Source organism: Bactrocera latifrons, unplaced genomic scaffold (assembly GCF_001853355.1).
Source record: "Bactrocera latifrons isolate USDA-ARS-PBARC rearing strain unplaced genomic scaffold, ASM185335v1 scaffold_443, whole genome shotgun sequence".
In the NCBI taxonomy this organism is placed as follows: domain Eukaryota; kingdom Metazoa; phylum Arthropoda; class Insecta; order Diptera; family Tephritidae; genus Bactrocera; species Bactrocera latifrons.
This window is the reverse complement of record NW_017537094.1, coordinates 157,516-185,478: the sequence shown is the minus strand read 5'-3', so window position 1 is coordinate 185,478 and position 27,963 is coordinate 157,516. Positions and strand designations below refer to the sequence as shown.

The 27,963-nt window shown below is 35.1% G+C and overlaps 1 protein-coding gene across 1 annotated transcript in view; it reads right to left on the bottom strand.

Annotated features, from left to right (window-relative positions):
- LOC108972988 (putative uncharacterized protein DDB_G0277255) overlaps window positions 1-27,936 on the bottom strand; it is a 30,591-nt gene extending 2,655 nt beyond the window's left edge. The window contains exons 1-10 of the mRNA XM_018939970.1: window positions 27,815-27,936; window positions 26,840-27,087; window positions 25,095-25,199; window positions 10,413-10,555; window positions 9,882-9,934; window positions 5,663-5,789; window positions 4,428-4,592; window positions 4,131-4,362; window positions 3,929-3,993; window positions 513-3,200 (exon numbers count right to left, since the gene is read on the bottom strand). Of these exons, the coding sequence (XP_018795515.1) occupies window positions 1,004-3,200; window positions 3,929-3,993; window positions 4,131-4,362; window positions 4,428-4,592; window positions 5,663-5,789; window positions 9,882-9,934; window positions 10,413-10,555; window positions 25,095-25,199; window positions 26,840-27,087; window positions 27,815-27,920 (3,441 nt within the window). The 5' untranslated portion in view covers window positions 27,921-27,936 and the 3' untranslated portion in view covers window positions 513-1,003. The remainder of the gene's footprint in view (window positions 1-512; window positions 3,201-3,928; window positions 3,994-4,130; window positions 4,363-4,427; window positions 4,593-5,662; window positions 5,790-9,881; window positions 9,935-10,412; window positions 10,556-25,094; window positions 25,200-26,839; window positions 27,088-27,814) is intronic.
- Window positions 27,937-27,963: the final 27 nt, after the last annotated feature.

Sequence of the window (27,963 nt, the reverse complement as noted above, 5' to 3'; positions counted from 1 at the left end):
GCTCCGACTTTAGTATATTAGCACCAATTGTTCAATGATGAAGCAAATTATTTTTTTTTGCGCACGCAGAAGCAGTACTTAATATCCACCTACAAAGCGAGGAAAACTAATTATGCACAGGCAAATACGCTATATTTAAAATTAATGTGCAGATGGGGTTATGTTGCTACTTCWTTTTCGCTTATCCAAGAAATGGGCGTCAAAATGTTGCACCGCGGCGAATTTGCGCTACACCTTAAGGACGCTTAAGTATTAATTTCATGCAGCAATTACATATTTTTAAGTACCTAATTCCATGTGCAATGCKTTTAAAATAAAATTCATTACCAGACCGTATCTAATAACGGTTAGTGGTGCTTTTTCWCATTTTTATATAAAGCATACTCCAAGCATTCCGTTAACTGTATATTATATACTGTTGCAGTTTATTAATGATTACTAAACTCTCCCAGGGTAATGCATGCCATATCCAAAATTATATTGAAATCTTGTATTAAGTTTGGTTTGCTTACCGCATTTTTGTAGATTGGCAACGAAAGTCGATAGTAACCGTGTAGTTATTTGTAATGCTTCTGAGGGAGTGAAGCGTGTGCGCTGTGTTTGCGTTTTATGTGAGCGTAGTTGATTATGTAAAAATCKCTTGAGCGGCTATAGCGCTAAGCAAGCAGAATAACTGGTACTTTTGGCGTGGCATTTTGCGTTCTATTATTATTTTTTTCTGCTAACTGACAAACAATTTGAAAAAAAAAAAACAGCTGCTTGTCAGAATTACAAGTTGGTAACTCTGCGTTTTTTTTTTAACGCTGTGTGTAGTGGCGTACAGTAGGGTGTGTGCGTGATTGTTGAATGCAATGGTATTGCGCGCACGAATTGAGAAAGTAGTGTAATCCTCTTGGCGCTTTAAATGCTAAATATATAAATAGAACTACAAACTAAATATGGTGCTATAACAGAACAAATGTAAACGCTGGCGTCACTTACGCACAAACTTTACGTATTGTTTTCATTTAATTTGGGTACGTAACAATTGACGACGTATTAGTTTTTGTGTTCTGATTTTATGTGCTTTTTGTTGTGATGTTTGTTGTTCTGGTGCGGATGTTGTTATTGTTTTTGTTGAGGATGACTGTTGTGCTTGCTGTTGCTGTTCCAGCAAACTTGGCAAATTATTTGTATTATCACCTAAATAATTTGTAACATATGCTGGTTGTTGTGTTGTTGTCGCGATGTGTTTTGCCACATCGCTCACAACATGTTCGTGCATTTGCTCGTGTGCATCATCATATGACGTACGACTATTTGCAGCGGCATTGTGACTCGAAATGCGTGTTATTTTTTTGTGATTTCTATTTGAATTGTTGTTGTTGTTGCTGTTGTTGTTACCATGATTAATGTAAATGTTGCTATCGCTACTATTACCAACACTACCATCAACACCACTATTACCTCCCACACTACTACTTTTACTATTCGATAAATTTTGCGTACGTTTGAGGAAGTGACTGCCGAATGTTTCCGCCGGCGCACGCTTCACCGGTTCGTTCTCATGCGTACCGACAGCTGGCACTGCTTTGCCGACGGCCCCACTGCCCACCACACTCGATGTCGACATTGTGGTGCTCGTGGTGGTGGCCGTCAGTGTGGCCGTTGTATCTGTTGGCGCATTAAGCGCTTGCAATTTCTTCAAATAGGCGTCAAGAAATGTCGCCGGCCGTTGTAGCGCTTTATTGTTATTGTTATTGTTATTATTGTCGTTACTGTTAGTATTRCTGCCGCCATTGCTACTGCTGCGCGTCGGTGCTGACGGTGGCGGCGCTGGTTGTGTGTTTTGTTGTTGTTGTGCACTCACGCTTATTGCTGTTGCTGTATTAAACTTACGTTTCTGTTGCTTGTCATCGATTGCCTCATTGCTCGCGTCATCATCCGCGTCCACATTGCTGTCATTCACATTGTCCTCGTTGTCATCGATATCGTCCGCATTGTTGCGATTGCTGTTGTCCAGCAACGCCGACTGTTGCTGTAATTTGGCGGCCGCACTCACCGTATTGCTATAATTTGAATTAGTTGTGTTGGTTGTTACGGTTTGCTTTACTGTTGCTGTACGTTTCCTATTACTCAAAATACTACTACTACTATCGCCAGCGCTGACGTTGTCGCCAGTGTGCGCTCGCAGGAAACCTAAATAATATTGTAACTGTTTGCGTAATTCATGCGTGTAAATTTGGAAGAGGTTAGGTTGTGCGGTTGGTGGTGTTGTTGTTGTGGTTGTGGTGGTTGGTTTGCGCTGTTGAATTTGTGTTAATTTTGCCAATYTGGTTGTGTGTTGGTGTGGTTGGATTTCGGGTTCTGATTTGCTTTGTGTTAGCATMGTTTTTGCTTTGGCATTATTTTCGTWCACTACGCTCACTATASGCTGTTTTTCGCTTTTGTTAAGGTCAATATTCTCAGCAACTTGCAACGCGCCAGTATCCCCAACAACTGTTTGCTTGTCAAGCKTCGCTTGATTCTTCTCTAAATTCAAAAGCTCAACATTAACCCTTGCAATATTGTGCTCATATTTTTCCTGCTGTTTCACGCTATTGTCACTGCTACCATTACTACTACTATTACTACCTGAACTACTACTATTTGCGCTACTAACACCACTACTACTRCTCGTACTGCTGCTCACGCTCGTTTGTACAACGACTGCGCCCTGCGGCATATGAGTGAATGCCACTTTGTCTGCCACTTCCGCCTTTGSGGCTGTATCTATGGTTGCCACATCGGCGGCATTTGTGGCGGCGCCGGTCAGCGCGTTCACCTGCGCCGCTTGTCCCAATAGCTGTTGCCATTGTGGATTCTGTGCTAAAAACCTGGCTAAAAATTCTAAAGTACCCTGTTGCACTTGCCGTTGCTGATTGTTGTTGTGTTGGTGTCGTGAGTGTGTCTCCAAGGTGATTGTGGTGCGTGAGTCCGTTTGCGTCGGTGTATGTGTATTGCTGGTGGTTATCGTTTTAGTTGTAATACGTTTGGGATCGGAAGTGTCGTCGACTTCACGTGAGGTCTTCTCCACCGTATTACCGAAACGTTGCTGAGTTGTTGGTGTACTCTTAGCTAAGACTTTCGGTAGATCCTGCTCTTCTTCGCTACTTATATTCTCCCCCTCATCTTCTTCTTCGCTACTACTATCAGTATTTTCGGTGCCACTGTTGTTGTCGCTGTATTGTTGTAGTTTTGTGTTTAATTTTTTTTTCATTTCAGTTTTGTGTTAGCGGTGTTGTTATGTTATCGATTGTTTTTTGGGTTGCAATTTTTTGTGTTGTTGTTAAGCAGTTGTTTGTTGTGGTTTTGGGTATGTAAAAATTTGGTTGGATTATTTTGTAGTAAATTTCAAACTATTTACATTGAACATGTACATATATACAAAAATTTACAAATTCGAAAATAAAATCAACTGTGTTTTAGTGTAAGTGTTTATATGTGTAGGTAAAAAGTGTAAATATAKTGTTCACAAAAGTATATATGTACATTTTGTATAAAATATATTATAAATTTTGCTAACTAAAAACTTTCATCTATAGGCAATAAATTTGTTTTTGTACAACAAAATATTATGCATTAAAAATTTGCACCAAAAATTGTTAAACAAAAGACCAGTTAACTGTAAATTATTGTTTAAAAAATTGCTTCTTATTTAAAGCCAACGAGTAACGTTATTGTAAACAGTTATAACTGTAAAAGTCACCATAGTAGTAACAATGACCGATACCGTTATATAGTAAAATAAAATTGTTTAACCAAATGAATAATAATAAACTACAAAACTATAAAAATTTACTACTAAAAACTTGATATTTAGAGATACATATTTTCATTAAATAAAAAATTWAATTTTGAAATATAAACACCTATATTAGATTTGGCGATTGAAAAAGCGTATACTTACTTATAAGAACGGTAAGCTGGTATGACATTTGAAGTAACTGGCGTACACCGACCGTCCAGGCATGTCTAGCGTGGAGAGTGCATTTTTTATAAATTAAATTTTTTCAGAAAAATTAGATTCTTGTTTTCAATGCAATTGCAAAATTATATTACTCTCAAGAAACTCTCCAAAATATAAAATATTTAATACTGCAATTACTTACCAGYCCGCTGCCACATGTGGAACCCTCCGCAGCCGGCCGATATGCCACACAGTAGCCCGTCTGCGCATCAAAACAGAATAGTTGCGCGCACACGCGCTCATCCTTGAAGCAAGCGTACGTGCCGCGATCGCGACGACACTGCGCGTCCAACGAGAGCAATGTGCCGGGCAATGCGCGTCCCAGCGCGCTGTCCTCATGCGGTGCATTGTGCAARCAGGTGGCGGTGTCGCCGCTATAAWGAATTAACAAAAACAATATTAAAAATAAAAAAATTTGCTTTTGTTTTGCGCTACTCACTTCAAAAAGTGATGGAAACTCTGTATGGTGCATGGTGACCACCGGAAACCGCGCTCGGTGTGTCGCAAATCGGACATTATGTAGCCGTCCTCCCAGCGGCAGCGCTGCGCCCCCGGACCRCCAAGGTAGCTGGGTGGTGGTGAGCCGTCGTGCACGGCGCCGAGCCTGTGTATATGTATGAAATAGTATGTCAGAAATGTGTGGGCAAAAATCGTACAGTTGGCAGTTATAATTTGTGTTTTTGTTTTCAACGTTTGTTTTTGCAAAATACCATATTCAAGTGTGTTAATTATTTCTTGCAATATTGGCTGACGAAGGAAATGCAAACGAGTTTGTCTGCATGTTAATGCGCATGTGTCAATGGTGACAGCGGAAATCGCTTTAATAGTTGGGCTAGGCAATTGCCTAGAAACGTTGTCAAGTGTTTTTTCGCGTTTTCAGCATGTTTGAGTTTTTGTTGCTGTTTTTAAGAAAAAATGTTTTAGTCTAGTAAAAAGTTGTACTTTACGAAACACTCTGTGCTGGGATGAGAGTAAACTTTAAGTTGGTGAGTTATCGATAATAGTTGTATGTATCGCCTCTTATTGGTTCAAACTAATCAGCGCTTTCTTTATGAGTGACTCTTATAAGAGTATGAAGAAAATGTTGTGAAAGTTTTTCTTTTCAAATATGTTAAGTGTCACGGATACCCTATAAAATATGTAGCTATAGACACGTGACGAGCGATCCATGTCCGTTTGTCTGTCCTTTGAGATATCACATTGAGGTTGCACACGTCCTTTTCTTACCAAGAAACTCTACATTTGTCAGAACCGCCGATATCGGCCGATCCAAATTAAGTTCTTGTATGGAAAACTGTTTCATTTTATAATTGACAACAAGTCAACGCTACAATCTACAACATTTGTATAGATATATAACATGTAGGTGTTACACAAAGTTCTTGTATGGAAATTTATTTTATATGATAAGATATCGTCAAGGAATTTTGTCCAGAATATTATTCAAGGCAGTGCTAGAATTTCGAAATAAATTGTTCACAGCGGATCACTATAGCTTATAGCTGTCCTACAAACAGCCCTTTTTTATATTATATTGTAAGAAATGCACCTCTGAATGGTATTAAAGCTTCGATGCAGCCGAAGTTAAAGTTTTTTTTAAATRCATATATGTATATTTAAAAATATAAACATATTAAATTTTGTTGTAAACTATATATGTTTCTTAATACTTACAAGTGTCCAACTTCATGGGCAGCCACAATGATACCGCTGAAACCGCCGGTATCCTCAATGATGGCAACACTGTTGACTTTTTCCAAACGCTTGTTCACAACGCAGGCACCGCCAACATATGCAAAACCTTTTCGTATGCGTTTRTATAACAAATACCATAAAATTTTTTGCAATGCAAACACCATACATTGATTGAAGACAAAAAAGTGTAAGAAAAAACTTAGCAATTAGTACAAGAATATATATGTTTGTGTGCGCATAGTTATCTAAGCAAGCAGTAGGAAGTTGATAATTTACGCAAAAATTAAACCGAAACCATGACTTAAAAAATAATAAAAAATAGATAAAAAATTACCAGTTTTTTTTTGTTAGAAATAACTTTGTGCTGAGAAATATGTGCAAACCAGTAAGTGAAAAAATTGCTAAAATTGCTGGCCAGCAGCTAGTAGCATTTATTGCAATATTTCGCTTAAAAAAGCTGGTAATCCATTCTAAATTTCTGTGCTAGTATGTGTGACAAGGTATTTGATGTATTTGAGGCGTGACGCAATTATGACATAAAATATGAGTATGAACACCGATCAGCAATCAATTAATACATTTTTTTTTTTTTCAAAAGCAAATGTGTTGTAAAATAAGCTGTGAATTTTTATGATAAGATCAGTGCAAAAAGTCGGATGAGTGTTTTTATTATTTTTATATGAAAAAATATTATATATGTACATATTCTTGCATAACATTACCTCACCATACCTTGCATACCTTTCTAAAGTAGCATTTTTTTGTAGTTTTTGGCAATAAAATGCTAACCCGCATTTTTAATTTTAATATAATTATTTTGAAAAATTTTTATTTATAAGTAACCAACACCAAAAACAACCTTTCGAGCTATGCTCGAATCTTACAAACTATCCCCGAATTTTACAAAGGAACTTCGAAATTCACGAACTATATTCAAAAGTCGTTATTTAAAAATGTCTTATTTAAAGTAAATACGCATATGTGGTTTTCTCTTAATTTCCTGTTCTTATTCTTTAATCTATTTGCATTMAAAAGTAAATAATGCAGTTTACCAATATCACTGGTAATAAATCTTATCACTGGAAATTGGTTCTCTTTGTATTTCTATAAATTAATTTTTGATCTTTATAATCTAGTTTTCGRCATTGCAGTGACAATTTGAAATTTTTTGCAATAAAGTCTCATTCCTATTTTCATTTTGTTTTACTAACAAATATCATGTTCGTCCTTTAAAACAGTTTCCTATATTCGCAAGTGTTTTCCTGCTGCTTTGAGCTTTTGTCTATGACAAAAGTAGTATTTATGCTATCACTTCTATTACTGATCGTTTGAAAATCTTTTTCTTATAAAAAGGCTTTAAAAAGATTAGCTGACAAGAAACTATACTATATAATTTTGCCAGTTCATTTCTAACTTGTTGTTGTAATCCAACTTTGCATAGCATAATGTGTGTGACAAACGAACTATTGTGTACTCAGCTTAAAGATGTTTATCGATTGCTTATATTGATAGACTTCCTTACGGGGCATCTCGACAGGCAAAAGTTTATGGTATACTAACCAGGAGATATACTACTCTTAGAGGAGAAAAAGGTGGATGGGTGCAGGAAGTCTGGAATGTGGGCTGATGTGGTATATGAACTACATTTATGCTACTACAAGGAAATTGCGTTATTCGACCCTGTTGTAGTTCAAATCTGAAAAGAATTGTTAAAGTCCTGTCCTTCCTCCCATAAAATATATTTAAGAAGATTTCCAAATCGTGAAAACCTCTGAATTCCAGAAATGGATTTAGCCAGTATCTTGGTCTTCTTTTTTTGTTTCTTTATGAATTTCATAAGGTCTTARAATTTTTAAGTGCTTCTGTAGCTTCTATGATCGACACCATTTCGCAAATGATTATGCAATGATAACAAATGTACACATACAGATTTAGAATAGGCAATGGCAATAGTTAGTATGCCATCAAATTTCGCCTGTYGAGATGCCTCGTAATAACGGCATAGTATAAATATTTGTTGGAAATTTTAAGCGTTAATTGTTTGTGAAAAAAATCTGAGGATCCAAATGACAAAAAAATATGTTATTATACTATCTATTACTTAAATTGAATGATTTGGCTTAATCGAAAATACAATACTTTTGGCTAGAGAAAAGTATATAGAGAGAATATTAAAAAAAAAAAAATAATAATAAAATAACTTTAGATAAAATAAGGTAAAACATTTAAAGCATAAATTACTACTTAAAAGATAGCAGAGTTCAAAAAGATATAAAATAAACTTTAAATGTAGGAAAGAAAATATCACAGTTCTGCCAGCAGTAGGTATCAGCTGCGCTCATCGTTGACATAAAGCGCTGCAAGCGTGTGAAATGCGCTTAATTACTTTCGACATATTTACACTTTTAGTAAAAGGAAATTTAATTTTGTTTTTATTTTACAAATAAAAGTTTTCAAAGAATATCACGTGCTCTGTTTTAAGGCGAGAGTAAAGAAAAGTTGAAGAGAAAACGTGCTTGAGATTCGATTCGACGAGAAATATTACACACAGTTTGAATGATTTGATGTGACGAATGTTTAAATGACACTTGTGTTTCTGTTTTAYTTTATAAGGTAAAGTTTTATGCTTTTTACTGCGCTTCAAACTCCTCTTTCTCTTTATGTACATTTCGTTTTTGCGTCAAATTGACATTTACCTGCTGTACCACGATTACATTCGCCATAAGCTGTTGTACGTCTGCACATATCAAGTCTGTGTTGCGAAACGAGTTGTTTTTAAAGTTAATGAGAAAATAAGTTATTAAATACGATATTATAATTACTAAATTTTTATTACGGCATAAGAAAGAGTTCATATTAAAGAGGAGATTTGATAGATTTAGCAAGTTCTGGTGTTTAAATTCAGTCAGTAAAGGGTGTGAAGTAGAATGTTCTTAGGATAATTGAAATACTCTACTCAATATATTTTATTAAGTTGGCGTAAGGTTCACACGATAAAAYTAACCCTCCTGCGATGTTATTATACTTTATTTTTATGTATTTTCAATCATTTGCTTGCAAATAGCATAATTTAAATTTACGATATATGATTACGATATAACTAATTTATTATTATATCGAAGTTTTTCATCATAAAATGCTAAAATTTAAAAGTACTCTGACTAAAACTCTTAAATACGATATTTAGAAGTTACGATATATACTTCTGCACCAAAATTTCTAAACTTTTGCTATTGCATTTCGCTTTAAAAAGTTTAAAATAACTGCTAAATTTAAAACATACTTAACTTTAACGAATGGGACTAAATTACGAARTATTTTAAATTTACGATATAAGTTTCAGTTTTTCTCTGAATTATTGATTTCTCCGAGTTATGAGATTCCTGTAAAGGGGCATCTTTAGTTTACGATATTACTACACGGTGCTAAAAAGAGGGCGCTTCAACACAGCTTATAATATAATCTTTTACTGTGCACACGATATTTTCACTTATTAAAAACGCGTCCGTAATATATTATTAATTTATTATTAAAATTACATTAGAATAAATTTATTTTGCTTCATAAGGAAACGATATGCAGTTATTAAATATGAATACAATTCATAAAACCCACCTCCATTAACTTTATTAAGCATTTCAATACTAACATTAGCAAAATTTCTGTGATATCCGCCAACTTAGATTAACGATATTAGATTTTAGCTTGTTAAAAGCACTTAAAACTGTTACATTTTACATTTACTGAACAGAAGCAATTATAATTGTCTATAGACACCAACCAACCAACRAAATAATAAAACCGTTAGCGTAAGATATGTGTTCAATCTACGATATTTGTAAAATCAGTGTAATTTTGAATGTGCTGAAATAAAAACTTGAATGTGTGTGTATGTGTGCACTTATGTGGTGTTCTTGCCTGGGTATTCAATCATTTTTACATTTTGTTGTTGCGATGTTTACTTTATTTTCGTGTTTTTGATGTATTGTATGTACTAAGTATGTGCTGTAAATGTTTGTCGCTAACAGTTAAAACTTTATACTATACATACATATGTGYGCTCTCGTCAATTGCTATTCTTACGATAAACCCCATAAAAAAGCTTCAAATGTATTATTCGGGTTAATTTCCAAACGAATTAAGATTTCGAACTACTTAAGAAACTAGTTGTAAAAAATGGTAGATTTCAGATTTTTACCCGCAGTGCCTTTGGTGCAACGACCGCCTTTACGTCTTCGGCACATATCATACCTGTATTATGTATATATTTGAGTATAAGCGTATTGAATTTTTACGATAAACGAAATAAAGTGTAGAAAAGTAGTTAAACAGCAAGAAAAATAGCAAAAGAAGCTTTTAAGTGTTAAGAAATAGACATATTTTAAATGAAAATAAGAGAAAATAATTTGGAGTATTTGAAAAAATTATTGTAAAAATGTGGAGAAAAATCTCCACAGTATTAAGACAACAGCTGTCGACAAGTGCGCCAATTAAATGTTCACACCTGCCTTCTAGCGCAGCTGAGATTTGATTTTTTGATTTCAACTTTTATTTTTTGTACTCGTAATTTTATTTTTTTCATATTTTTTTGTAAAATTTCAAAGGCTTTTTAAATATTTTTTGTTTGTAAGTTTTTAAAGTTGTTTTAATATTTCTTTTGTAAATTTCAAAGTTTTTTCTTTTATATATATTTTTTTTTTGTTGTAAATTTTCTACGTGCTCTACTCACTTGGTTATCGCCACAGCAATATCGTAGACGGGCAAACGGCGCTCACGGAATAAATATTTACCCATATCGGTTAAGGCAGCCGCTGAATCGATGGCATCTCGTCCGACACGATTCCTTTCCAGGTATGGTGTTGCATCTCTTCCCTGTTGTCATCACCACATATATTTTCGTATAAATATGCGCAAAAGCCGTGATGAAGTCACATTTAGGTGCAAAAAATGTGAAAAAAGAAATTCAAAGAAAAACACGAAATTAAGATTATTGTGTAACGAAAAAATCAAAAAGAAAAATAAAAATAAAACGAAATAAACAAATGAAATAAATAACAATATAACGAATGAATGGCAACAATATGACCGGTGTTTACGTGTTTTAGATGCGAAATTGGTCGAGTGGCAGTATTTGAGTAGGAAGTCAGAAGTTGTCAACGAAATCAGGTGACATTTTTTTCGAAAAAAAATTAATACGAGAGAAAAAAGTAAAAAAAAACGAGTGCAGTAATGTTGCAAAAATTTTCTTCAAAATATGTTTTGTATTAATTTGGCTAAATTTGCAAGTTATGGGGACGGCAGTTGAGCACAATTATCGATAGCAAAACAATCAATATTTAAGTATTATAATATCAATTATACAAGTATATAAGTAAATCATGTCTACTTGAATTTCCTATTCAGTTGTCATAAGTAATATACTAAGGTRTTCCTAAGCACTTTTACAACGCCCATGGATCATTGCTGTCAATTTGGAATTACCATACGATTTCTGCAACACCACAAGTGTCAATCAAACTTTAAAATTAGCTTAAATAAATTACTAATCATGATATAAATCATATATAATAATAAATGCAGCTGTATTCACAATGTCAGTTAAATGTTTTACACACTAACAACAGTGTCTGCTGTTCTGCTAAATTCAATTTACTGATTTAGCGGACAACTATAATGTAAGCATGTAGATTGGGAATGATAAAATACATATTGCGGGCGTACGGTTAAAAGAAATATAAGAAAAGTACTAGAAATCGTTTAACTCACAAAGCAAAGCTGAACTACTATTTTTTTAATAATTTCACTTCATATTTTTCGTTTTCAACTTTGACCTTAATAGTCACAAGCAATTTCAATTTTTATTTTTTTTTCTTAGATATTTTTATTTACAAAAAAATAATGTTTACGGTTTACAGTTCAGTTTTTAAACTAATTTATTGTATAATTGATTAAATATTCTTCTTCTCCTATTTTTTCAGGAAAAGGCCAATAGTCTACGCCAATGAAAAGGACCGAACGATGATGACGACCGCTGCWAACGCATTACGGATTATGATTTCAAGGCATGCACATGGAATGTCCGGTCCCTTAATTGGGAAGGTGCTGTTATCCAGCTAGTTTATGTATGTCCTCGTAAGACTAACTATGGGGCGGTATTTCAAGCTTCAAGCGAAACTATTCTTTTTCGGAAAAGGTAAAAGAATAACTGGTAAGATGAGGAGTGCCTTGTAGCGGCGGAGAGAAACAGCCTGTCTGCCTCGCAACGTTACAGTCGACCACAACACGTGCCAAATGRGATATATATCGAGAGTTGAAGAGGGAAGCGAGAYGCACTTGTAGACAGGGGTAAAGTTAAAAAATTATACGAAAAGAAGTGGCGTCTAAAAAGCGGCTCAGAATGGATCTAGTGACAGATGTACTGAACATGRAAAATGATGGAGGGAACATTTCAGCAGCTTTCTGAATGGCAGTGAAAGCATAACACCAGGAGATGGATCGATGTATTGCCGGCCAAGCTATTCAAATACRGCAGGGAAGAACTGATAAGGAACATGCATCAGCTTCTTTGTAGACGATTGGAATTTAAGTGTGGCCCAATCGACAAAAAGGGAGACCTCTCAATCTGCRTCAACTACYTCCTCAACATCACATTTAAGGTTCCATCGAGAGTACTGTGAAAGACTAAAGCTCACAGTTAAAAAACTGATTGGACCTTATCAGTGTGGCTTTAGGCCTGGAAAATCAACAACTGACCAAATCCCAAACTCGGCTATAACTGCGTAAACGATGAAAAAATTTCGRTAAGAGTTGCCAATTGGGACTTAAGAAACTCATAGAAACTTTAACAGAAATCTCTTGTAACACGGTTGAATAACTAACGAGTCATTTAATTGATAGTTGGCAAGGTTCATTTAATATTCTTCATTTAACTTACAATAGTCACAATTCCGTCCCTACAACAGTCGGATCTATGCAATCGTAACGGACGCTGACCATTTGCTTTCAAGCCGGTAATACTTGAAAAAAGTTTTTAGCATAATGTTTTCTAAACTTACAACTCAACTACCACAAGTGTTGAAAAGTCCATTTAATGAGCTCAAAGTRACATAGATATACGAGTACTAAAGCCTACCTCGAATAGATTAAGTATTTCAAGAAAATAGCTATAAACGGAGGACCAGAAATTCTTTGAAGAAATAGATCTTTTTCACCATAACACTTCCTCTACTTGTTGATATTAGTTCATTAGGGAGATGAAAATCACAATTTTCAAGTTAGACAAGAATACATAGATGGTTACTTTGTTGATGGTTATAAAATTKAATGTGTTCATAGCTTACAAGAATCATAGTGTACAAGAATGAGRGCATTAGGTGCAGTTTGATTTCATTGCAATGCAAAGTGGAAAAGTGAAATTCAAAGTGACAAAATGTATAGGTGATTATATAAAAAACTGCACCTGTTACAGCTACCCTTTGCCCTTTTGAAATTACAACTACGCTACGAAAATGGTTAGCCAAAAGTAATAAATGTATATGAGAAAAAACTACGATCAAAACCTGTAATCAAAAGTGAAGAAGTCTCAAACACCATTTGCCACAACCATCAGCTGGAACACGTTTAACCTTTTCGTGCCAACAGTTAGACGCCAGCTAATAATGGATGCTACGTACGAAACTAACGGTAACTGATTGAAATAAAAACAAACAACAACAAGCAATAGCAACAACATTTGTTGTGCTTTGACAAGCCAAAACGATGCTATTGCCAGCACAACAGTTATACTAATGTGCACTTAGTTGAAAAAGTTGCATCCTCGAATGAAACGCTGTAAATATACAAATACACACGCACAAATATAATAACGAAACGTCCATTGCAATTTACTAACCTTTAAAATCCAATATTAGTGGTATTATGCAATGGAAATGTTAAGATTTCCAACGGTATGCCGAGGGAGGTGGCAACGAAATGTGGTTGGCATTCGCTTCGGCTATGCTAAGTATGTTGTTGYTGTTGGCGCTGTTGGCGCTGTCATTAAGCGCATACGTGTTGCGTCAGCGAYGTAGCAGACGGCATAACGATAAAGTGCTCGGTAAAGGAAAACAGCAAACAGCTATTGATCTGCTATTTTAAAGGTAAATAGTAAAGCTGAGCTTTGTTTATGGTGCCAAGCGGTAGCCGAAGATGCATGATCTACACGCGTGCGCATGTAACGGCCTTACAACGGACTGACAATACAATTGCAATTTACTACAAGTGCGGTTTATTTGCATATGCCAAGCAAACACAAAGCGGAAACCAATTTCCGTTGCAATGCTGCAGATGCGCAGCAGCCAATGAAGTAAATAGACACACAAAAACAAGACAAAAAATAAAAATTGACTGCAGCAGCTGTTGGCAACAGCTGATAGAGTTCGCGTTAGTGGCGAAGAAGCGCGATTCGTTTTACATTTTGCGCGTTTTTGCCAATTGGTAGTGCTGTCATTGGTGGTGATGCTTTCTGCTTGCTATGCAACCATGTATGTCAGTTAGACAGTACATAGTGGCAGCAACATTCGACAATGCACAAAGTCAAGACGAAAATAAAGTCAAAGTCGTTCAACGCGGTTGCTGTGCTTCCCATACATTCAAGATAAGTATTTGAATTAGTTCCAATMCACTTGATATTAAAATTTGAATGCAATTGCATTGCCGCTGAAGGTGAGCGCTGTACGTTGAAGCGTGTAAGTGTTGCAAGCGCGCTTGCGCAGAAGCTACAGCTGGAATGCTGCAGTTCTAAGTGCCTAAAAATTATTGTTTACATATTTGCGACCACTTAACAGTTGGCAAATGGTGCAAAGGCTTAAAGCGCTTACTACAAATCGTGAGTTGAGTGCASGCAATGTGTGCCAAATACGTCTATTTGACATCAAAATGTTGTAAAAATATGAAAAAGTTGAAAAATTTCAAGTTTCGTCTGTCACGCACAAAAACGATCGCTTGCTACGCTGCATTTCGATTAAAACACCGTAGATCGACGGCGTTCTGCTTCAGCTGTCAAATGAGCAGCGTCTGCTGTTGATTTTATATATATTCTCCAATATTTATGCATTTGTTCCAAACATTTTTCAACACATCTGCGTGCAGGCATTTATAATGTTTATTGTGCGATTCTGCCGAAAATTAATAACATTTCGTATATGTCCTTGATGCGATTTTTATAACCAAAATTCGATTATAATTCAATCATTGACAAGTGCATAAAGTTAACGAATTGTTGTTGGTATTGATTTGGGTTTCGCTGATTTGCCCATTAAAAGCATTCATTATTATATCTTAAAAGCAATGTGAGTGGAAATTTRCATGCAACACCGCAGAGTGAAAAGGGGCAATGCACCTATGTAAGTAACTTATATATTGAGGAAATCATTTGCACAGAGAATCCATGTTTATTTACATCCAATGACTCAACACGCTTTGGCACCATGCACATCACTAATAAGGCGGTAATGACCAAATTTATCGAATTTAAAAGTAATGAAGAGCTARTTACATTACTACGAAATAAAGTTTAGTTATTTAACATTTAATAATTCGCAAATCAAATACAGATTCGCGAATACTGATTGTGTGAAAATGCTTAAAACCGAAAAGTTATTTGGAAAAATGAAGAAGCATATATCTATAGACTTATTAATGAAATTTTGCTGTCCCTAATGTTGTATTTTAACTTGMGATAATTACTCTTCTTCTTCTCCTACTTTACTGGCGTAGACACCACTTACGCGGTTATAGCCGAGTCGTATCTTCTTTCGCAATGTGGCGCCAAYTGAAGATWGTAAGCCAGGCCCTTCTCTGCCTGGTATTTCCTCTTCTTCTGCTTCCTCYGGCGGGTGCTGCGTCGAATACTTTTTAAACTGGAGAGTTTTCGTCCATTTTGACGACATGACCAAGCCACCGTTTCCACTGTTTTTTAAGGGAGGTAAAAAAAATTTTTTTTTGCGAGTTTATTTCTTAAATATGGATTGGATAGGGTAATTTTTTTACGTCACTCTTTTATAAACTTTAAACGCGATTTTCTCAAAACTACTTTTTGAAAGGTCGTGTTCACCGGTAGTTCAAAAATTGGCGCTCTTCGTCGATTTCAAAGCTGCTTTTGGCTGCATGAAAAACAGCTGTCTTTATGCCGCAATGTCTGAATTTATCTGCTGCCTAAACTCAGTTGAGCAATACCAAAATGTCCGTYAGGTACGGGCCGTTCGAAACCAAACGAGGTTTCAGACAAGGCGACTACTTTTCRTTCGACTTCTTCAATCTACTCTTGCAGAAAATAATTCGAGCTACAGAATTAAATAGAGAAGATACCAACTTYTATAAGAGTGTACAGCTGCTGGTTTACCCGAACAACTACGCCGTTAGTTCTGCTTTCTCCAGAATGGATAAGGAAGCGAAGCAAATGGGTATGGTAATGACAGTCGTCGCACTCGCGACTAGGCTTCCATGTCACTATTGACAGTCATAACTTCTTAGTCGTAGATAATTTCGTCGGCACTAGTATTAACATCTGTGCCAAATATCACATCAAAATTTACATTCGTGTTTGGTTTCCGTTTGTCTTTCTGAAGCGCATTCGGCGATTTGTATGAATAGTGAAATTGTTCATCTAAGATATTCCATTAAATTTTTTGTACGAAATCAAATTTATGGCGCTAAAATGTTCAGAATGTTGGAAAAGACATTCGGTGATAATTTTTTTTATCCCAAGCAAGWGTTTTTGATTGGTAAAATTTATTCAATGAAGGCACGAAAACTCGTTGACGACAAACCACGTTTAGGACGGTCAACAACATCAACTGATGATAAACACGTCAATAAAATAAACTTGAGTATTAACGATTAGAAGTTAAAGATCTTACTGGGATCGTTCGTGCGTCGAAAGTATCATGTGAAAACAATTTTGAAAGATCATTTGGGCCTAAAAAAGTGGAAGTCGAAATCACTGATTTTTTTTCGAAAAACAGCGTCGTGGTAAAACGACTGTGAAAAACTGCTTTTCGACTATCACAATTTCATTAAACGTATTATTTCTGGCGGTGAGTATTGGATCTATGCTTACAWCCCGTAAACAGACGATAAATCGGCCGAACATCGTGGAAAAGGTGTGCCGAAGCCGAAAAAAACATGACAAAGCAGCTCAAAAATCAAGGTTCTTCGATTATCGAGGTGTGGTGTGGTCCGAATTGCTTCTGACCGCCCAAACTGTCAACAAGGAATACTATTTGAGTGTTATGCGTAATTTGTGCGAAGCTATTCGTAAAAAGAGGCTGGAATTATGGACCGCGAACTCTTGGTTTTTGCACCACGATAATACACTATCTCATAGTGCCTTGATTCTTCATKATTTTGTCGCCAACTTTCAACCAATATGATTTAGTTCCGTGTGACTTCTGGCTATTCAGCAAACTCAAACGAACGCTCTGGGGAAATCGTTTTGAGTCAGTTGAAGACGTTGGCATATGTGTATAGGTGGGGAATTGGGATTACTTGAGGGGAATGAAGAATAAATTAGCATTTTAAAATGATGAACAAAGTATTACTATTTTTATTTTCCAACTATCGGGATGCCATTAGAGGCAACGTGAAAACAATGCATAAGATATGTCAAGCCATAAATGTATCAGCTGCCAAGTGTTGCATAAAATAAATTATTGCTCTATTGCACTCTGCAACGGATCGTTGGAAAATTGAAAATAACAAACTACTAGCGGATTATGATCCGAAGACCCTGCAGATAACCGTTATGCGCTGTGGTGGTATGTAATATATGTACATGTGTACATAGATATGTTTATGAGCGCTGGATTCGGTAGTGACATGGTAGCGGCGAGCGAAATAAATTTTCTACGTTAAGCCAGATATGCCAAGTCAGGTCGGGTTTATATATGCTATAYATGTATGTATGCATGTGGAAATGACGGTAACGCGCCAACGTTGGAAAGGCGGTTGTTAAAATTCAATTTTGCAAATAACGATAAAGGAGAAGTCATTTGAAAACGGAGCAACAATCAAATGCTTGACCCCGCCAATAACAAATCGCCAAAAAATGGCGTGCGATTGTGAAATATGGCGGACAGTACTGTGGTATAGTAATAGTACGAGCACATTGTTGTCGGCCACGCGTGTGGGCGTACTTTTGACCATTATGCAAGCACAATGCACGCGGCAGAGGAAAAAGTGCAAGCCRCACAAAATAAAAATATATATACCGAGCGCTAAAACACTGTCCAGTCGTTGCAGATCGCTGTGTAATGTTTTTTGTGGCAAAAACAGTGAAACCGCCATCATAAAAATTGTGATAAGATATTGCAAATATAGACAAAAATTATGTAAAAAAATAAATATATTTTTTTTAAGCATTAAGACAACAAATAAAACAACAACAAACATGTATAACGGTATTACTAAATTGGTATGTTGCAATACCAGCGAAATAAATTTGAAGCTATCAGCGCGTGGGCCTACAAGTTGTCCAACTTAAGTAAATAAATGTCGCGCAAACATGCATATGAACGAACATACACACTTACATATATACAAACACACATAAATGCATACAGACATACATACGTATGTGAAAATTCAATCAGCTAGCTGCTTGCTTATCCGAAACGCTACGCCAGCCGCTTGCAACAGCAATTTTCCTTGAGTATTTACCACCAACCAAACGCAGSGCGCACACGCACGCCAATTGACAGTCGTTAAGATTTATTACTGGCTATAAGCAAATTTGCGCAAATCTCTAATTCGTAGGAAAATAAATTAAGTATGTGAACTCTTGAATGACTTACTAAGTAAAGCACTGTAAGCGCAGAAAATTAATATAAACAGCAGTCAATAAATCATTGGTGGCTTCACAGCTGACTGCAGCCACACACACACAGCTGCACGCATGTGCCGAATGTGTTGCCAATGAAATAGGAACAAAATTGCGCTGCTGTGACCGAAACTCGTATCAGTCTCGACGGCTCCTTGCGGAAATCTAGCGCGTTTASTCTGCAAATGACCAAACCCAAACGACCGCAGACAAAAAGCAGCAACAATACGGCCAAAAAAATAAGTAAATCACACGTTTTTGTGACGGTTGTCAAAGGCGTGAATTCTGTCTGTCATTCGACTTACGAAAGTAAACCGGTAACGCCGTCGCTGTTATAGTTTCTGGACGCTGAATAGAGCGGCGTGGCTTTGAAAATTGTGAAAAAATTATATCCGCGCTGAGCGCTGTGCCATGCAGTGAAATATATCTGCAAATACATTTATTTTAATTCAAAGTTAATGCCTCGGTGTGACGTTGTGCYGTCGCCCGCGCACCCTGCACTGCGCTCGGCCTCATGCGGTATATGCGGATATATGTTGTCGCGTTGCTGCTGTATACTGTGGTGTKTGTGAAGTTTAGGCGTGTGGCTTTAAAAAAATTGACGCAATACTTTTGACAAATATACTCGTACCGAAAATTATGTAAAATGCCAATTAAGCAATTTGAAGTAATATGCAGTCGCGTTTAAGTGCATAGCTGGCGTATGCAGTGTTGAAAACTGTTGACTAGTCTTGGGCAAATGTATAAAGTGCAGAAAAAACTCAGAAGTCCACTTGATTATTAAATTGTTAGTCAAGAAAATGTAATTGACCAGCAGAGAACTGAAATCAGGAAATTCAGGAAACGAGCGACCTATATTTTTAGTTGTCTGCGGTAACACCATTTAATTCTCGTTTTGAGGGGTGTAATTCATACTATTAATTTGTTATTGTCTTAGTTTAATTGTATGTATGACAGCTATGTGCTATAGTGGTCGATTCTAGGAAAATTCTTCGGATATTGCATAGTTGATTTCGTTTACCATACAAGATCTTGAATATATATACTTTAAAGAGTCACTGACTTTTCAAGCGTCGTGGCGAACTTAAGAAACCAAGTTCGGGACATAAAATTGAATAATTGCTAGTCATATCTTCAACTTTCGGATTTTGGTTTATGCAAAATTTGAGGTTATACTAAGGTATTGAACTAAATTTTAGTTGTGTGGATGCTTAATTGCTCGTAAATCTTTTATTTCAGCTATGGATTCATTAAGACATGTGACTGCTTCAGGTTGGTCTTCCACACGATAATTCTGAATGCGTATGAAATTGCAAAAAAATAATCCTGGGTCTACTTGCTAACCAACTGATGAAAAAATTTTAAATAATCTTAATTATATGTATTGGCAAAGTCAACTTTATATAATCTCATTATTTCATGCTGCGTATCGCAATTTTACCGGCAAACTATCGGTTCTACAAGTTCTGAAGCAGCGTCTACATCATGGTCACTAATCTAATTTATCCGAACTAAGTAATAGAGACTATACCTCTGATATAGAAACCACGTTTAAACTAAAGAAAAATGCCATAATACAATTTTGGCAAAAATCTGAAAGGCCTCAACGCAGACCGCTTAGCAACTGCAGCAATTAAAAATTGTGAATTGACCTGTTTGAGGTTAGAAATATTAAAAAACATGTACAAAATGTAGAAAAAAAGAACAACAACTTAAGCGCAATCAGGCATGTTCTTAATTGCCTATGCGTGAATTAATTAAGAAACGCCAGCAGCGCTTAGTAATAAAACAGCTGCTAACTACAGGGTGGCAGTAACAAATAAATAAAAACAGACCGGTRAAAAAACAAATATTTCAGGATTTTTTTTTATTCGCAAAAAGATTAAAGCAATTTTCTAGATATGTTCTCAAAAACGTTGAGTTGAAATGAAGGTATATCGCAAACTTCTGCGCGTCTAGACACCCAGAAACTGTATAGCTGGCACATTATTTTTGCTATTTTCCATTAATTATATTTTTTTTACAACCTTTTTACTGCCTAGCGACATCAGTCAGAATTTCCAGTATTTTTGCAATTCATGTTTCAATGGTCAGCCGAAAATGTGCCTCATCATCACTACCAACTTACAAGCACTTTGACCACAATTCTGTGCAGTTGGGCATAGCGACAGCTGGCGCTTGTACGTTTTGCGTAAATTGTACAGTTGCGCAGCTCCAGCAAGATTTATCGCAAGTGTGTGAGTGTGTGTGCGTGCAACAAAGGCGAATGTTAACAATATTGCGTCTTAAGTAGGTGGCCCAGTCAAGCGAGCGTGACCAAGTTGCAAGCGAGAGTGATGCGTCGATGCTTGGCCGCCGGTGCTGTTTGCGATGACCTTCAATTAATGTTGTTKTTGTTTTATGTATTTTTTTGTAAATAAATTTTACCATCACTTGTTTAATTGTGTCTTCTTTCGGTCGCTGAAGCTATAGAAATCAAAGAGGCATTGCAAATTAGCCATATTTAGTAATGTCGCGTATTACGCAATCTGTAGTCGACAAATCGACATTTCGATTGAGCGTCTCCAATGTATTGAGCAATCACTGTAAGTTGATGCTTAACGAGCTTAAAGAGTTTTTGATTTATGGACATGCATGCTTGAATACGATATATTCTTCGGGGTCATATAGAAATCAAGAATTGTAGAAGTGTAACCGTCGGAGTAGTTTATTAACTCTAAGTGAACATCGCCTGTTTTTTTTTTTTTAATTTATACTCAAATCTGATTTAGAAAGAATAATTAATATTTTTATATAATATTTGTAAAATATCGCCTGTAGAAAGGCTTAGTGCGTATAGAACAAGTTTAGTAAAAATCTTATAAGTAATTTCATTTTATTCTTGAATCATTATTCGTACTAAAATGCGCAAAAAAACACTTTCAGTAACTGAAGAAGTGAAACACTAAACAAATGATCCATATCAAAGCTTAATAGGATTTTCGTACACTGTACAAGTGTTATAGCAAAACCAGTCACAAACGCTACTGCYTTCCTTCCTTTTCCTTTCCTAGCGAGCAAATGTGTGAACAGTTGAGCCCATAGCAAAAACGCAGAAATCAGCCATCTTTGTTTGATTTCGTTTGAATAATGTTGCCATTGCTCAATACGCATATATAGTTTTGTACACATCTAWGYTTTCAATTACAWTTTTTCATAATRTAAAATATCRAAACTGAAAASAAACTATTAAAAATAGTTTATATATTTATAAATAATAGCATTCARCCTCTGATTTTGAGTTATTTTACGAAAAGTTCAAACATATTGAACTGATTGAATTATAAAAGTTGATACTTATTACAGTATATAGATATTGGCAACCCTGCGTTGTGAGAGAGCAATCAGCTGACACGTTTTTATGGCAAAAACCAAAATGCCGTGTATTTCCACGGCATCCTACGTTAAAGAGAGAAGGGAGTAGCGTTTTTCATTGTTCACTTACATTGCGCGCYCATAAGATAGGTCGTATCAGCTGACACCGGCCACGATTCTACGTTATCCACTGTTTCTGCTATTACACTTATTATACAGTCAATTTTAAAAGTTTTATAATGCGAAATAGCATTAATGGCGGTCCTTAAAGTTATTAGCGAAGTACTATATGTCATAAATACTGCACAAACTGAACTTTTTAAACGTCAATGTGTATTAAACACAAAAAAGCTTAATTGGCCAAATACAGGCCCTTTCTCTTTCAAATTTAAACTTAACTCAAGTAGTTCTGTTCGTAATTTATAATGAATTAAGTCACGTTTGAGCAAATCGAATATCTACTAAATAGTAAAATTTTCGCAAAGTTCTTGATTTCAGTTTAAATTAAACTCAACAATTAACTACAAGAATTTTAAGAAAGAAAATAATACATTATATGAAATTACTATACGCARCTGCAACATATGCACTTAATAATTACATGCGTAATTAATTATGGTCAGAACGACGATTTTCCTTTGACAGTGGAGTAAGGTAATACCCAGCGCAGCGTGGTACACATGCGCAGAACTTTTAAGAACAGACAAGTCATTTAACCGCCGTAAGCCATTATACAACAATTGCAATTAATTAAAAATACTTTTAAAATACTTATAATATATATATATATCTGTCTCTTATACACATCTAGATGTGCAGCGTGGTACACATGCGCAGAACTTTTAAGAACAGACAAGTCATTTAACCGCCGTAAGCCATTATACAACAATTGCAATTAATTAAAAAGACTTTTAAAATACTTATAATATATATATATATATATATAAGAACATATATGAACAAGCAATCAAATAAAGTTCGAAGCAAAAAATATAGTCGCTCAGCACATTTAGTTGGACTTTTAAACGGGTTATCGACATTAACGCGCCGCTATGTGTTGCAATCAAGCGTCAAACCATTTGTTCAATGTCCAACGCATAAATGCGTACAAACAATTATTTTATCAAATGCTAAGAAGTCAAAAAAAAAATAAATAAATAAATAAATAAAATAAAAAAGTACATGCAGAAATAAACTGTGCGAAGTAGATAAATAAAGCTGATATACAAATAAGTTGCAAGTCAAACAGTAGTTCAAAATCATTTGGCCGTAAGCGGCTTGTGCATACAGCTGCCATATTTTGCATTAGCCGATTTGTAAAAGCGCATAATTTTCGMACTTTTATTTAAATTTTACATTTGTATTTCGCTTTAGAGCATGAGATAGCRGCGTTACTAATAGTTTGATTGCGTAATATTTGACAGTTGACAACATATAATTGACAGCGGAGCGTTTAGAAGTGAAAAAATGAAAAATACTAACAAAGCGCCGACAAATTTGGATTTTTAAACTAAAACTGGGTCGATAAAGTGGTTAGGGTGACGAGTAAGACACAAGGAGACAATAACGCGTATTGGCTCAGCAATATATTAACTTTTCTCATTCGCTATATACAGCTGAACTCATGTATTATTTTTGTTTGCGTAATAAATTGTCTAATTGCTATGTTTATCAAGTAAACAGTTTCGATAAAGTTTTTATAGCTTTCCTTAATGTTTAAACTCTTMTAAAATATTTAAAAGTTGGCAACGSTATCAACTTAGTTAGCCAACAAAGCGATTAGTGTACTAACCCAGCACTTTAAGTGCCCACAATTCATCATATCATAACTCATTTAAAAAATAAAACAACAAAAAGGCAAGTTTAAAAACGTTGAAGCGAAATATRTAACAATTATTTGCCTGACAGTTTAGCTCTAATTATAGTATTATAAAAATAGTATTTTGTACAAAATAGTTATATTTAAATATTATTTCACATCGAAAATATTGTGTAAACAGCGCTTAATACTCGCATGATATTTATCGATTGCTAGTGCTATCGAAGCATAACTAAACAAAACATGTTTAAATTTCAAATATTTTTTCAAAGACAACAAATTCAAATTTTACAATTTACAACAAATATTTGCATTCCAATAGTAGATTTATATTATATCATATGGTACCAATATTTTTCTAGTTTATTAGCGGATTTTACCAACACCAGCAATGCTATCAGTTTCGCTAGTAATACATAATTTCTAACTAGTTGAATTAGTCTATATTTCTTATATGTACATTTGTATATTATTTGCTGCTCTTTTTTCCTTCTGTGTAGCGATTTTTGTTGCATATTACTTGGGTTTTCGTTTTTTTTTTTGTTTGCTAAGGGGGACAGAAGTTGTTGAGTAATAATTCGTAATTTGAACGGCTAYAATTAAGTAGTTGAAAGAAAAAATACAAATGCCGAGAAACTTTTGATTTTTCTATTAAATTATTGTTACATTGATTTGCTTATGCAATCAATAAATTGTGTTTATTAACAATGGCAAATTTAATTGTACTTGTRTAGTAGCAGTGTTGTGGTCAAAAAGCGTTGAAAAAAAAGCAAACAAGTGAACTGACTGCTGGTAGCTGATAATAAAAAACAGTTTTCATTTGAAAATGAGAGTATGGGAAATGTGATTATTAATTTAAAATGTACTAAATCAGAAATTTTTATACTATAACCGTTTAACTGACCTTGCAAAAGTTACAAATGACGCAAAGCAACATGAAAGCTTATACTGTTATTTAAGTATGCGAGCATAAATCATAGTTTCGGCTTATGAACTGTTCCAGAGATGGCAAATTAGTTCTCAAATTGGAAAAGTAGGAGTAGTAAAGTGATAGAACTCAAGACRAAAGTTCGTGTTAAAACTCACTACAAGCTTCTTATGTGTCTACTATTTAAATCTTGAGTTTAGCTATAGAAAATGCTATTAAAACATATGCCATATCGCTTAAGTGAACTGAAAAGTTTTATATAACGTGTGTTTACTGTATCTCTGCGGTAAGGAGTAGAACACATACTTATATTTATACATAAATACTTTGAAACACAATTATGCTTAATTAACTCATTTGAAAAATAAATATTATTGTTATCASAAACCTGTTAAATTCATGACTAGATTTTGTAATATGTATATCCAATTATATTCTTTTAGATCATACTTACCCTCGAAATAATGATGCCAGCAATGCTAATGCGTATCCTTGGACCTTTCAGCAAACGATAGCGCAAATCAACGCCGTTCCAGAACGAGACAAAGTAACGCTTAACCTGTTGAAATAACATAAAAGRAATAAAAAGAAAAAAGTTAACAACAAAGTAGATAAATAGCTGTACATATAAACATTATTAAAAATAAAGCAATGCTCAGTTATTCTGAAAAACAATAAATGTTCTGCAAAATAGTTATTTCGACTGAGAATTTACGTTAAGAAAAAGAAGAGACCAGCAATACTCYTCTACTACTTGCTGTCTGTCGCGTAAATCTTTCTGCCGTTGGAATGAGTGCACGGCTTGTTGCAGTTGGCTGACAAGCTGCCGACAGTTGTTAGCCAGATTTGATTTATGAAAACGCGATAATGAAAGATTCGTCTGTGGGAGTTAACRTGGTAAAATTTATGGCGAAAAACTCAAAACGAGTGAGCTGTTGAAAGGCCGCTAAAGCTCAAAACAATAAATTGAGACGTATGTGCTGAGGCAACTGATTGAATGATTATGTACTCGGAATTCGATGTTATCAAAAATAATAGCGGCACATGACGATTGGTTGYCAGCTGAAGTGCCACGGTGTAAGAATATAGTGAGATTCTAGGCGTGACAGAATAAATGAAATAATTGAAAAATAACGCAGCATAGCAGATTTAGTATCTGTACTATTTTTCAAAACAGATAAAAAGTATAAAGATAGTTCCAAAGTTTTTGTTCGAAATGATTATAGGTTTTTCAAATGGAGTTGAATAATCTCATTTCGTATAAATTTGAAACTTTTTACTTGAACTGGCATATTATATTAGTAAATATATTTTATTACTATCCTTATCTTATCGGTAAAAAAAAGCGGTTCGTTACCACACAGCGCTACCAGAGTATTCTGATAAAGTTCTATGAGCTTCTTAAGGCTCATTTGACAATTCTGAACGTTCAATCTCTCTTATCTTTCTTAAATCTTTGTATGTTAGTTACGGTGCTAGTTCCATCAAAGTATGGATTTTCAAAGGCCGTGACTTGCTGCCATAGATAAATTGACACGAAACTCTTTGATTCGAGTGAGAGCTGTCAAAACTCGGTATTTTCTATAACTATGCCAATGATGTCACTGCTAAAAAATATTAGATTGGCATTTTATAAAAAACTTTTGGGTATTTAGCAATTTCCACACTACCACTGAGATATGCAAATAGCGCGTTAACCATATTATTTTTGGCTGCTCCGTTCCCCAGTAGGACTATATCATCCATATATGTATGTATATAAATAATTTTACAAACTACCGACATCTAATTCTASAGAATTTCATCAATGCGCTAATTTGGCAGTTCGTTTTAGCCCTATTCTTCTGGCATCCCGCCTTTTTCACTAATTGCTGATTGACGGGACCCAGATTGCAGCTCAGAAAAAGGTCAGGGTACGCTGSCAGCTGACAACCGAGAGACTTAGAAAAAAGTTTCACATCTTTGTTGCTGCATTCTTATATAAAGATGAACTTAGTAATAATTATCGCTGCTCGATATACAATTGCATCTGATGCATTTATGCTACTCTAGAAAGCTTACACTGCGCCTACAGTGCGAACAATTTTTACACATACAAATACAATTTTTGATAYAGAAGATATGATATATTATTGATTTCCAATTTCATTTTTTATGTTTCCAAAAATTAATATTTTCAAATTCCAATTTTACACTTACTTGCAAATTGTCGCCACCATGCAACCGATAACCATCATAATCGATGATGACCAACACCTCAGGATAGATGATATAGGGCAATTGACGTTTGTTACGTGTAAATCTGGCTTCCGCYGACTCTAATTCACCATCCACTTCCTCTAGCGCTGCTTCGTCGTCATCTTCGGCTGGCGCTGCGCGACGTTGACGATGTTGTTGTAATCGTTCAAGTTTCTCGTTGGTAGCCAAATCATCGGGTTCCATAAAAGCTGCAACGGAAGTGAAACCAATTAATTAGAAAATCATAGAAAATATTAATTTGTGGCATAAAGGTTAATTGAGTGTTACGAGCTGTTTTTATGTATCTTGTAAGCGTATCGTAAGTTAATATTTTGAATTAATTATTATTACTAAGTGAGAACAGCAGGCATTTATGTTAAAGTTTTGCATTGTCTTTCAGTTCACTGCCCCAAAATTTGATGACTAAATTATATTTCGAAAATTTCCGCATTTCCGGTAGTCGAACTTTTAATGAACTRTAACAGTTAAGAAGCAATTTAAAAAATTAATTTTTAAGTACAAAAAAATTTCATTTCAGCTGAGCGCTTTAGTGCGCTGCAATCTGTTGGAGTAGTGCAGCTCGCAGTTATTGGTAATTATGATGTGCATAAAAATTTTAGCGGTTCATTAAAAGATATACTTATAAATGGAAAAATTGCACTCAAAAAATACTTTAATTTTTTTTTTAGATTTTGTTCTTCGTTACCGTTTTTTTAACTTGGATAATCATAAAAAGGCAATTTATTTCTTCCAGCATACTGACTGAAGGTTGCTATCAACCGCTGGTCGTAAAGTAAGAAATCGGTGACTCGCTTTTATATCACGTGGGCAGCAATGAGAAAAGAATTTAAAACATTGGAAAAGAAAAAGGTTATATGTTTTCTATTTTATTCTTTCATATTTTTGTTAAGCTTATTTTCTATTTGCTTTACTCACCGAAATCGCTCAAATGTTCTAACGGCTGGGCCTCACGTTTGTAGACAATGTGATGAGCGGCATCTGGATTTGGGCTCAGTTCGTGCGGTAGTGGTTTTATCACCATCTCATGACCAATGCTGCCCTCCTGCAAGCAAAAAACAAAAAAA